General features: G+C 38.9%; 1 protein-coding gene across 1 annotated transcript in view; it reads right to left on the bottom strand.

Moving 5' to 3' along the window:
- The window catches only part of LOC136261598 (sushi domain-containing protein 2-like), a 72,067-nt gene extending 61,016 nt beyond the window's left edge, over nt 1-11,051 (bottom strand). Inside the window, exon 1 of the mRNA XM_066055630.1 lies at nt 10,833-11,051. Within this exon, the coding sequence (XP_065911702.1) occupies nt 10,833-11,033 (201 nt within the window). The 5' untranslated portion in view covers nt 11,034-11,051. The remainder of the gene's footprint in view (nt 1-10,832) is intronic.
- Between the last annotated feature and the right edge of the window lie 1,762 nt (nt 11,052-12,813).

Raw genomic sequence — 12,813 nt, 5'->3', positions numbered from 1 at the left:
ACAGGGGGATTTATTTGTAGTTGAACTCTCTACAAGTGATTTATTTGCAGCTGAACTCTTTATGTGGTGGTTTCTTTGTAGCTGAACTCTCTACAAGGTGACTTCTTCTAGCTGATCTCTCTACAGGGTGATTTGTTTCTAGCTGAACTCTCTACAGGTGATTTTTTGCAGCTAAACACTCTACATGGTGGTTTCTTTGTAGCTGAACTCTGTACATGATGGTTTCTTTGTAGCTGAACTCTTTACAAAGTGACTTCTTCTAGCTGATCTTTCTATCGGGTGATTTGTTTGCAGCTGAACTCTCTACATGGTGGTTTCTTTGTTGCCGAACTCTTTACAAGGTGAATTCTTTTACTTGATCTCTCTACAGGGTAATTTGTTTGTAACTGAACTCTGTACAAGGTGCGTTTTTGTGGGTGATCTCACTGCAGGTTGATTTGTTTGTAGCTGAACTCACTAAAGGGTGATTTGCTTGTAGCTGAACTCCTTGCATTGTGTCTAGTTTCTAGCTGATCTCTCTACAGGGTGATTTGTTTGTAGCTGATCTCTCTACAAGTTGATTTGTGTGTAGCTGATCTTTCTGCAGATTGATTAATTTGTAGCCGATCTCTCTACAGTGTAATTTGTTTGTAGCTGAACTGTCTATAAGGTGATTTGTTTGTAGTTGATCTCTCTGCAGGTTGATTTGTTTTAGCTGAACTCTCTACAGGGTGATTTACTTGTAGCTGAACTCCTTGAATTGTGTCTAGTTTCTAGCTGATCTCTCTACAGGGTGATTTGTTTGTAGCTGATCTCTCTACAAGTTGATTTGTGTGTAGCTGATCTTTCTACAGGTTGATTTGTTTGTAGCCGATCTCTCTACAGGGTAATTTGTTTGTAGCTGAACTCTGTACAAGGTGCTTTTTTGTAAGTGATCTCACTGCAGTTTGATTTGTTTGTAGCTGAACTCACTAAAGGGTGATTTGCCTGTAGCTGAACTCCTTACATTGTGTCTAGTTTCTAGCTGATGTCTCTACGGGATGATTTTTTTATAGCTGATCTCTCTACAAGTTGATTTGTGTGTAGCTGGTCTCTGTGCAGGTTGATTTGTTTGTAGCCGATCTCTCTACAGGGTAATTTGTTTGTAGCTGAACTGTCTATAAGGTGATTTGTTTGTAGCTGATCTCTCTACAGGCTGATTTACTTGTAGCTGAACTCCTTACATTGTGTCTAGTTTTTAGCTGATCTCTCTACAGGTTGATTTGTTTGTAGCCGATCTCTCTACAGGATTATTTGTTTGTAGCTGAACTCTCTATGTGGTGATTTGTTTGCAGCTAAACTCTCTACATGGTGGTTACTTTGTTGCTGAACTCTCTACAGGGTGTTTTGCTTGTAACTGAACTCTCTGCAGGGTGATTTATTTCTAGCTTATCTCTCTACAGGTTGATTTGTGTGTAACTGGTCTCTCTACAAGCTGATTTGTTTGTAGCTGATCTCTCTACAAGTTGATTTGTTTGTTGCTGATCACTCTAAAAGTTGATTTGTTTGTAGCTGAACTCTCTGCCAAGTGTTTTGTTTGTAGCTAACCTCTCTCCAGGGTGATTTGTTTCTCTCTACAGGGTGATTTTTTGTAGCTGACCTCTCTTCAGGGTGATTTGTTTCTAGCTGATTGCTCGACAGGTTGATTTGTTTGTAGATGAACTCTCTACAGGGTAATTTGCTTGTAGCTAAACTCCTTACATTGTGTCTAGTTTGTAACTGATTTCTCTACAGGGTGATTTGTTTGTAGCTGATCTCTATACAAGTTGATTTGTGTGTAGCTGATCTCTCTGCAGGGTGATTTGTTTGTAGCCGATCTCTCTACAAGGTAATTTGTTTGTAGCTGAACTATCATTAAATTGATTTGTTTGTAGCTGATCTCTCTGCAGATTGATTTGTTTTAGCTGAACTCTCTACAGGGTGATTTGTTTCTAGCTTATCTCTCTACAGGTTGATTTGTGTGTAACTGATCTCTCTACAAGATGATTTTTTGTAGCTGACCTCTCTTCAGGCTGATTTGTTTCTAGCTGATATCTCTACAGGGTGATTTTTTGTAGCTGACCTCTCTTCAGGTTGATTTGTTTCTAGATGATCGCTCTACAGGTTGGTTTGTTTGTAGCTGAACTCTCTACAGGGTGATTTGCTTGTAGCTGAACTCCTTACATTGTGTCTAGTTTCTAGCTGATCTCTCTACAGGGTGATTTGTTTGTAGCTGATCTCTCTACAAGTTGATTTGTGTGTAGCTGATCTCTCTGCAGGTTGATTTGTTTTAGCTGAACTCTCTAGAGGGTGATTTGCTTGTAGCTGAACTCCTTACATTGTGTCTAGTTTCTAGCTGATCTCTCTACAGGGTAATTTGTTTGTAGCTGAACTCTCTATAAGGTGATTTGTTTGTAGCTGATCTCTCTGCAGGTTGATTTGTTTTAGCTGAACTCTCTACAGGGTGATTGCTTGTAGCTGAACTCCTTACATTGTGTCTAGTTTCTAGCTGATGTCTCTACGGGGTGATTTTTTTATAGCTGATCTCTCTACAAGTTGATTTGTGTGTAGCTGATCTCTCTGCAGGTTGATTTGTTTGTAGCCGATCTCTCTACAGGGTAATTTGTTTGTAGCTGAACTGTCTATAAGGTGATTTGTTTGTAGCTGATCTCTCTACAGGTTGATTTGTTTTAGCTGAACTCTCTACAGGGTGATTGCTTGTAGCTGAACTCCCTATATTGTGTCTAGTTTCTAGCTGATGTCTCTACGGGGTGATTTTTTTATAGCTGATCTGTCTACAAGTTGATTTGTGTGTAGCTGGTCTCTCTGCAGGTTGATTTGTTTGTAGCCGATCTCTCTACAGGGTAATTTGTTTGTAGCTGAACTCTCTATAAGGTGATTTGTTTGTAGCTGATCTCTCTGCAGGTTGATTTGTTTTAGCTGAACTCTCTACAGGGTGATTGCTTGTAGCTGAACTCCTTACATTGTGTCTAGATTCTAGTTGATGTCTCTACAGTGTGATTTTTTGTAGCTGAACTCTCTACAGGGTGATTTGTTTCTAGCTTATCTCTCTACCTGTAGATTTGTGTTGATTTGTTCATTGCTGATCGCTCTAAAGGTTGATTTTTTGTAGCTGAACACTCTGCAAAGTGTTTTATTTGTAGCTGATCTCTCTACAGGGTAATTTGATTGTAGCTGAACTCTCTCCACAGTGACTTGTGTGTAGCTGAATTCTGTATAGCTGAATTCTCTAGAGAGTGACTTAATTGTAGCTGAATTCTCTACAGGATGCATGACTTGCTTATAGCTGAACTTTCTTCAGTGTGACTTGTAATGTTCTGAATCTCTATAGTGATATATTTGCTTAACTCTCCACATGGTGACTTGCTTCTTGCTGAACTGTCTATAAGATTAACTGTTTGCAGCTGAACTCCCTACAGAATAACTTTTGATGTAATAAAAGTCTATAATGGAGTAAATAAATTAGTTGAATGCTCTATTAGGGTGACTGTTCTATTAGAGTATCTCGATCTCGCATTTGCTACACTGAGTTGGCTTTAGAATCATAACTCAGTGGTTTGTAATCCGATTCTTCTGTACTACTGTAAGGACTTTCTATGAAGATTATTCCAGCTATACACCGATTTTCAGCTCATTGTTCTAAGCGGTTTGCCTAGTAGGCGTGAAAACTAATACTTTTTTATTCGTAAAAATCGATCGCGTAATTGTGACACAGGTTGGGTTTTGTGTTATATCTCCGTGGTCTTTATCTCGATTCCTTTCAAACCACCAAAAGGCACTCCTACGATGGTTACTCCATCTACATAGCAATTTTCAACTCATTCCATGAAGCGGTGTACCCTGTAGGCGTGACAACAAATCAATCTTGTTTTACGCGAATAATCGGTCATAACTCCTGAACCATTCATCGGATTTGTACCAAATTTGATGCTAAGATTCGCCCTTGGACTCCCTTTCTGTGTACCAAATGTCATGGCGATCGGAGTACGCGTTTGCTTGTTATAGCAATTTTTGCAAGTGTGCGAAAAGACGAAGAAGAAAAAAAACGAAGAAAAAAAACGAAACTTTGGCAGCTCGTATCTCGGAAATGGCTGGAGCGATTTCCTTCAAATTTGGAATGTAGACTCCCCTAGCTGGCGGGCAACTGCGTAGCAAATTTAGTTCCAATCCGATAAGTGATCACTGAGATACAAAGGTGTGAAAATGACGTTTTCGTTCTTCCTGTCAATATACTCACGGGTGTGGCGCGCCGGCTTCTTGGGCCGCACGACACACTACCGTGTGTCTTGATCTAGTTGGTTCCATAATGTTTTTAATTAGGCAAGGTCTCCATACTTGTGAGCATGTGGCTGTACAACTCTGTGGTGTTGAATAAGTACCTATGCTGTGAATTTTCTTTCATTTTAGCCAGTTTTGAGACCTCAATTGCCCAAAACTTGGCCTAATTCATCCGTTGGCCTTCCTTTTCAATTTTTAACACCATCTTTCCCGCCTTCCGGACCCCCTGCCTCCCACCTAATTTGCAGCTCTCCTGATACAGTCAACCTCGGTTTAAAACCTACAGTATCTATAATGGCGGAAAACGTAGTTGTTGGCTACCTGCACAGTGGATGCTCTGGAGGTAAGGTATTGGTGTAAAACGGGTGAAAATTTGGTACACATAGCTTCAACCATTGGCGAGCTACAACACACTAAATACTTAAAACCGGCGTTTCTCGATACTTTTAAATAGGCGATAAGCCCGGTTTTCCCAGACTGGGTTACATTTTATGAGGAGTCTGAGAAAGAAGAGTCTGAGATTTTAGGGAGAAGGTCCCCTAACAGCCCTAGAATAAACACTGTTTGAAGTTTTTCTACTTCTGAGCTGTTTTAAACACAATTGTAGCTAGAAACTACCAATTGATACAGAAACTACTGTACCATACACTGGTGTACAAATATTAAATTATTTTTGTAGCCTTCCCCCCCCAGGGTGAAAGAGTTGTGAAATCAGAAGTGGCAGCCAAGAAATGGCTGCAATCATGTTAATGCCAAAAATTTTGAATGTTAAAAATTAGGGCTGAAATGATAATGTTTTTGGTTTTTTTGGTAGAGTTAATGATGGAGTACTCATGAATACTAACTACCCTGTAGTCATACCCATTTGACATTAACTGGCTTTAAGCATTACAGCTTTTTCAAGTAACAATAATAATACACACCAGGGGTGGTGGAGGAAGCCAAAGAGTGAGGGGGCCAGGCTAGCTATAAGTTGAAGACCAAAAAAAAAAAAAAGGTCACAACTTGCTGACAATAGCTGCTCTCCATCAATTACATCTCCTTATTTATAACTACACATACATAGCTAAGTAATTTGCTACACTGCTTCTCTGAATACTGTGACTGCTCTATTAGAGTATCCAGATCCTGACTGTTCTATTAGAGTATCTCGATCTTTCTTGCAAACAGTGTCCCAAAAAGGGGGGGCAATGGCCCCCCCCCCCCCCCCCCCGTCTCCACCGCCTATGATACACACACTGTATTAAAGAACTGATGTTAGTGTTCCTGACAAGAAATTATGCCAATCAAATACTTTAGCCTTCGTTTTGTCACTCCTGGATGACAAATACATCATGTGAGCTGGATCGTGTGACTTAAATGAGTACTTGAGTACTGATTTTACTATTTGAGTACCAAAATCCTTAATGAGTATTCAAGTATTTGCAGTATTTGTTTCAGTCCCATTGTAAATGATTGGCATTAAAACCATTGCAGCCATTTCTTGGCCGCCATCTTTGATTTCCCAACTTTTTCACCCTGGCTTTTTTGAAGGTTTTTCAAAGCTTGGCTGTTTTGGAATAGTTTTATTATGGAAAACCCCAAAACCAGCCTATGGCTTTTTGCAGGTTTAAATTTACTACAGACCTAGAATGATCAAGAATGAAACATTCAATATTTCAATTGTGTTTTATGTGTTTGTTTTAGTTTACTGCAAAATTATTACACAAACTTTCAGCAGGTTGACTTGTTTGCACATAGCTGCAGTAAATTTTCTATAGGGTGACTTCTAATGTAGCTGAACTTTCTACAGGGTGACTTGTTATGTAGAACTTTGTAGCTGAACTTTCTACGGGTCACTTGTTTGTAGCTGAACTGTATATTGAGTAGGCTGTTTGTAACTGAATCTGTTTTTATAGCTGATCTCTCTACAGGGTGGCTTGTAATGTGGCTGAACTCTCTACAGAGAGACTTATGACATAGCTGAACTCTCTACTAGGTGACTTGTAATGTAGCTGAATGCTCTACTTGGTAACTTGTTATGTACCTGAACTCTTTACAAGAAGACTTGTAATGTAGCTGAACTTTGCAGGGAGACTTTTAATCTATAACTGACCATGAAGTCTCTATATGGAGTCACCTATAATGGCTTGTAATGTAACTGAACTCTCTACAAGGTGACTTGTTATGTTTCAGAGTATCTACTGGGTGACTTGTAATGTACTGTAGCTGAACACTCTACAAGAAGATTCATTATGTACTGTAACTGAACTCTCTATATGTGACTGGATTTTGGGAAAACGATCCAAATCGCACATTAGAAGTTTCGAGATAAACGGTTTTAAAGAATTGAAGCCAGCATAACTCTCCAAGGATAGCAAGCACGCGTATGAAATTTACACAAAAGATGCATCAATCTGTTACCTTTCAAGCCACTTCCAGTACTTGTAGCTGCTTGTACAGTTTCCCGCCAAATAAGATAGAAAATCTGAGCAGTTGGACGAGCGAAGTAGTATCACGAGTGCTCACAAAGGGGTGGAGGCTGGGGGGTGGAGGCTGGGGGGTGGAGGCTGGGGGGTGGAGGCTGGGGGGTGGAGGCTGGGGGGTGGAGGCTGGGGGGTGGAGGCTGGGGGGTGGAGGCTGGGGGGTGGAGGCTGGGAGGTGGCGGGGAGGGCAAAAGATAGGCCTCAAAATGGAGGCAGACTACGATTGGAGTCCAGACACGAGATTACAGGGCTGTGCTGGCTCCTTAGTGGCTGATATGTAGCAAAATCTACAGAGAACACGTCTGGCCAACATTATAAGGCTGTCCACCAGTAAACCACTGATTCTTGCCAAGCCAGGTCCTTCACAAGGCCTGAAACCGCCATTTGAGCACTCCACACCACCCAGAAAAGACGTCTACTAAAACCAGCCTCGTGTAGTTTGAGTAGTGCTGAGGGTCAAAACTTGTAGTACGATAGTGTAGCTATCCACTGGTGGTGTTAGTTTGATTTTGCCTGATGTGCGATTTGGTTCGGTTCTGTAAAATCTGGTCACTATACAGGGAGACTTGTCATGTAGCTGAACTATCTGCAAGGAGACTTGCAATGCAGCTGAACTTTCTACAGGGAGATATTCAATGTAGTGGTGACTTGACAATGTACTATGTAGTGTAGCTGAACTCTTTACAGGGTGACTTGATGTAGCTACACTCTCACTGTAACATAACTGAACTCTCTACTGAATTACTTGTAATGTAACTGAATGCTCCAACAGGATGACTAGATATATATATAATATTATATAAAAATATCTTGATTGCGTACTAGATACATGTAGTTGGATTTTACATTAAAGTGCTCTAAACTCTCCTGTCCTGTTAAGTTATCATAACTAAGTAAGCATTTCTGTATGTTGTTACATGTACAGTCATTAAGTAGTCAATCAGTAATCGTAGGTACTTACGTAGTTTGGGCATATGACACATGTAGCCATCTGACCCTCAACACCATCCCTATTTTGTACACAACAATTCTGTAATAATCTTGATGCATTGTGTAAAGCAATAATAAACTAATTAATTAATGAAAAATTTAATCCAATTTCTTAATTCTTAACAATTGAAAGACTCTTTAACCTACTTACATTGTAAATTTCAGTTCATTCCCTTCAGTGGTTTGTCTGGTAGGAGTACCAACAAATTATTTTTTCATTTATGAAACTAGGTCATATGGTTGGTGTGTTTGTTATATCCCCATGACCATCATCACAATTTCTTTCAAACCACGAAAGGTTTGCATTATGATAGTTACTTCATTTGCAGACCAATTTTCAAGCTATTCCAATTCATCAAATGGCTTGCCCTGTAAGCAAATCACTTTTACATTTTAAAAAATGTACATAACTCCATTGTTCTTTATCAATCTGTAGGAAAATTGGACTGTAAATGCACTGTATTATACTCTTACTTTGAAGTACATTGACCAAAGTATGTGTGAGTTTTTACAATTTTTCTGTTGTGCAAAAAGAAGCAGAAGATTAAGAAGAAAATACTGTACAAAGAAAATAAGAAAACTTTGAGGCACGTATATCAGTGATGGCTGGGCGGATTCAACCTCAAATTGAAGAGTGGGAGGTGCCCTACCTCAAGGGAGTTTCCACAGTAAAAATAGTTAATTTCCATGGCACTATCAAACTATGGATATGCAAAAATTGTGGTTCCTGTAAAATACACACTTGCCTGTCTCGTGCCCACACCAGCTGTACTTGACCACATGACACACTATCATGTATCTTGATCCGAGAGCTAAGTTTTAGCCAGTTTTTAGATTAAGCTGTTTTCAATAAAGCACACTCAACCTTTAGAAATTTCTTTTAATTTAATCTCAGAAAGCCAAGTGTGATTTTTAAAGCTTCTAAGCCAGTTTGCCTTGAAAAATTAATAGCATGCAAAGAGTTACTCTCAGATTTAATTTTCAAAAGCCTGATTTTAAAGCAATTCCTTATAATCAAGAACAGCATAAAAATACCATAATGTTCAACCTCAGATGGGCTAGTTATGTAAGTTTAATTTTTTTTTCTTAAAAGATATCCACCCAGACTGTATTGCTAGTGCCTCGCCAATACAATGTGTCTCACACAAGTTGATTCCAGATTCAACATATGCAGTGCACACCTAATACAATCATTGTAGCATGATGCATGGCTTCCCATTTGTAAATGGGAATCATTCATATTTTCCATAGTAACTGGATTGGTTGCAGAGGCATCTTTATTTGTAATGCTGTGTAACAGGTTGAAGAATAGGTGAAAGCGAAATGTAATAGCCACTTCACTTTCAAGTCAGTAATTGGTAGTTGAGGTGTATAAATCATTTGTATTTTTTGTGGTGGTACTGGATTGATTGCAGAGGCGCTTCTCCTACTGTTCTTCATTTGTAGTGCTGTGCAATGTGCTGAGCTTAACTGAATAATGGATACTTCACTTTCAAGTTAATAATTGATAGCTGGGGTGCGTTCAGATGAAAACATTAACTATGGTGCCATCTTTTCTTGTGATGCGGTATGAACAAGTTCACCAGTCATATAATAATGTTACAAGAAGTAAAAAAAAAAAAAAAAAAAAAAAAAAAAAAACAAGTATATGGAAAAATTAAGAATTTTAAATTTAATTAGGGATCATAGAGAAAAGTAGGGAAACAAGGGAGGTTGCCTACACCTGCAGATATACTAGTGAACATTACAATTATTCAGTCATGGGTATAGGCTGAAGTGGAGATTAAATGTTCACTACTACCCTGTATATCTGCAGGTGTAGGTGACCTCCCATTCAGCTTTGGTTTTTTCTTTACTCTTGTACAGAGGTCACTTCAGTTGGACGTTTATAAGGTAGAAACTAAGTTAGCTGCAGCACTGGTGGTACATTGGTTATGTATGAGTATGGATGCTTGGGTTCGAGCCCAAGCTGAGGCAATTTTTTTTTGATACTTTTTGTCTAATTTTTTTATGTAGGTGACTGCCAGCACTATATCACCTGCCTTTAATTTATTCTAAATTCAAGATACAATCAGGGGTGGTCATTCTTACCCCAGTGAAGAAAGATACAGCACTTAAAACTAAAAAACTGTGTTTGCTGTGTACTGCATAGCTATAAAGTCTGGCAACTATTTCCTGCAACCACCTTATATGATTGTAAACTTAGTGTTAGTGACCAGCGTGGGGCCAGTAATGCATATGAATTTTCACATGGTTAGCCACAAATTACTTATTCCCTCCCAAAGGAAAAGTTCCTAGAGTAAACACATTCCAAACTGCTGGCTCTCGTAGTTAATGGCTAAGTGCATATATCTAACCCTCCTATAGGCCCGACCAGCTCGATTAAACTGGATTGCACGTTGAATTTGCTTTGAAGCCGCTTGACTGAGGATCAGATGTTAATGTAGCTATACAGTAGATCTATACATAGCGCTATATTTAAACATAGTTGCAGCTGAGCTCAGAACTGATCAGCTTTTCTAGCATGCATGTCTATTGCTTTCTAACACAGTAGCTAAGACCATTTAGCAAGAATGATGGTGTTGCCGGCTTGTTATCAGAAATTCACGAAGCTACAGAGTCTGACGCGTTTTGACACATAAGCCTATGCATGCCTATATATCTCCCTAATGGCTAGGTCGAATCACTCACACAATTTGGTATGCACAAGCTAAATAAATGTTATCTATACTGTACTATATAATTCATAATTATAGTGTGCTTTTATACTCACTTTTGAGGTCTTGCACAGTAATAATATAATAATAGCTGTGGTGTTTGCCGGTACCCCGGCCAGCTGTATGCAATCGGTTTTATTGATCGTAGCTATAGCTATACTCCTGAGCCAGCTAAGTTATGAATTTTATTTTATTTTGACTTTACACACAAGAGCTGAAGGTCTGTACTGACTTTGTAGGACTCCTGCATGGTCCTACAGCTTGTTAAAGTTGCTATAGAATGTGAACGTGACGACGCAAAGTCGCTATTCACGGAACCTCCATTTAGCTACTGTAGCTATACCTTATTTAATACATTACGTACATAGATTTTCCTGAAGTTTTCATCAAAGAAAGGGAAGTTTGAGGTCAGCGTAATCAGCTCTGATGTTCCATCATCATTCTTTCCAACGGCGGCATCACGTACACTTTCACCAAAAGGATAAAAATGAGCCAACGGGATGCACAAGGCGTCTTTATACAGCAGCTGCAGTATATTAAGTACTATAAGGGCTAAGAACTTCATCGCCAAAAGACTGACACACTCAGTATTGTATTTTGAAATCAGTATAACTGATTAGGCCACTATTGGGGTCAACATTATTCTACTATAGATCCTATGATTCCACGGAACGGAACAACATAATTATTCCGTACTGTACAGTAGCTAGTATTATTCTCCAGAATAAAATACTCATTAGTCAATAGCTACGCGCTAAGCATAGGGGGGATTAGTAAAACGCGGAATGCGGAATTTCGAAATAACGAAATAAGCAAAACTTATCTTTTGCAGATTGTACATAGTTATGTGTTGCTTTATTTACCTTGTAACAGCTCTGAATGGTGCACCACGGCGATGGATAGAACAGCAGCTGGCGAGCATTAAATGGGACGAGCACACAACCAATCACCCTAGAACGATCTACCTTCGCTAAACTTACTTATTATTATTATTATTATTATTACTACTGTGTAAACCTCACAAAGAGTATATAACACAGATAATGGTACAAATGAGTTCTATAATTACAGAGTGGTAGATGTTGAAACACAATATCAAGCTTGATTTTGTTAATTTTGTTCATCACATGGTTTTACAGGTACATGTTGTTTGGAGTTGGCTGACTTTACCGTGTACTTGTTGCTTTGGAAAGTAGCTGCTTCCCTCAGAATTATCTTACCATGCTTGATTCTATAACATTTTCCTTACTTGTTAAGGTCTGCATGAAGTTGTTTGCTCTTTTGTTGTTCTAGTTGAGTCAAGTCAGATGTGATGAAAGTTTTGGTGACATGTGATGGGTGCTCTTTGCTTCTCGGGTTCCATCGGTTACGAAGGGTGGTGAGTGTTTCTTCTCTAGAAGAGAGTGATACCTTGATTAGTCTGGGTTTATTACCTTGTTTTCCAAAACGTATAGCATTAGTGATAGAAGCTGATACACCAATATACTGGTTGAATAAAGTGGTTAGATTCTGGATGTCTTCTTTTTTTCTGGCATGTGCTTCTGTTAAGTTTGATCTGGGAACATTATGTACAATCAGATTTTGTCTCCTTTTCTTTTTCTTTCAATATGATGTCAGCAGTCATCGAAGCAATAGATTTGACAGATAAGGGATGTTTGCTGGAGAGTTGAGTAGAGGGCTCTTGTTTGGGTGGCTGACTACTTACTGTAGAGACATTATCCAAATTTTCTACATCATGGCAGCTTAATTGATAGGACAGGTCATTTATTGTCTCAGCTAAACTATCAAACCTGTTGGTAGGGATGTCAAACGGATTTTTAAAAGTGTGACAAATGGATGTTTTAGCCACAGCATCTTGTAGAGCTCGAAAAATGCTGCAAATTGATATATGGGTTTGCCACATTTGCTTTTGTAGTAACCAGTAATTGTTAAATAAGCAAATAGACGGTTCTCCAGATTTTTCTATTGAACACCATTGGTAGCCATGGTGCAAAACAAACACAAGTGACGTATGGGTGATTACGTCACTTTGTATTATCAATGATACAAGACTTTTTGAAAGGACACAGACAAAGAGTTTCTGTGAATGGTTCAATGTCTGGTTGGAGTGATGTAAAAAGTGGAATACCTCAAGGGTCAGTCTTGGGTCCTCTCTTCTTTGCAATTTTCATCAATGATCTGCCATCATTATTAAGGAATAAAGTTCTTTTATTTGCAGATGACACAAAAATATATTCCAACATTAGTCGTGCTAACCCAATATCCTCCCTGCAAGATGATATTAATGCTTGCATTGAATGGTCAGTAATGTGGCAGTTGCCTTTCAACATTTCTAAATGTAAAAT

The sequence above is a fragment of the Dysidea avara genome, chromosome 1, assembly GCF_963678975.1.
Source record: "Dysidea avara chromosome 1, odDysAvar1.4, whole genome shotgun sequence".
In the NCBI taxonomy this organism is placed as follows: domain Eukaryota; kingdom Metazoa; phylum Porifera; class Demospongiae; order Dictyoceratida; family Dysideidae; genus Dysidea; species Dysidea avara.
This window is presented reverse-complemented; position numbering and strand designations above follow the sequence as displayed.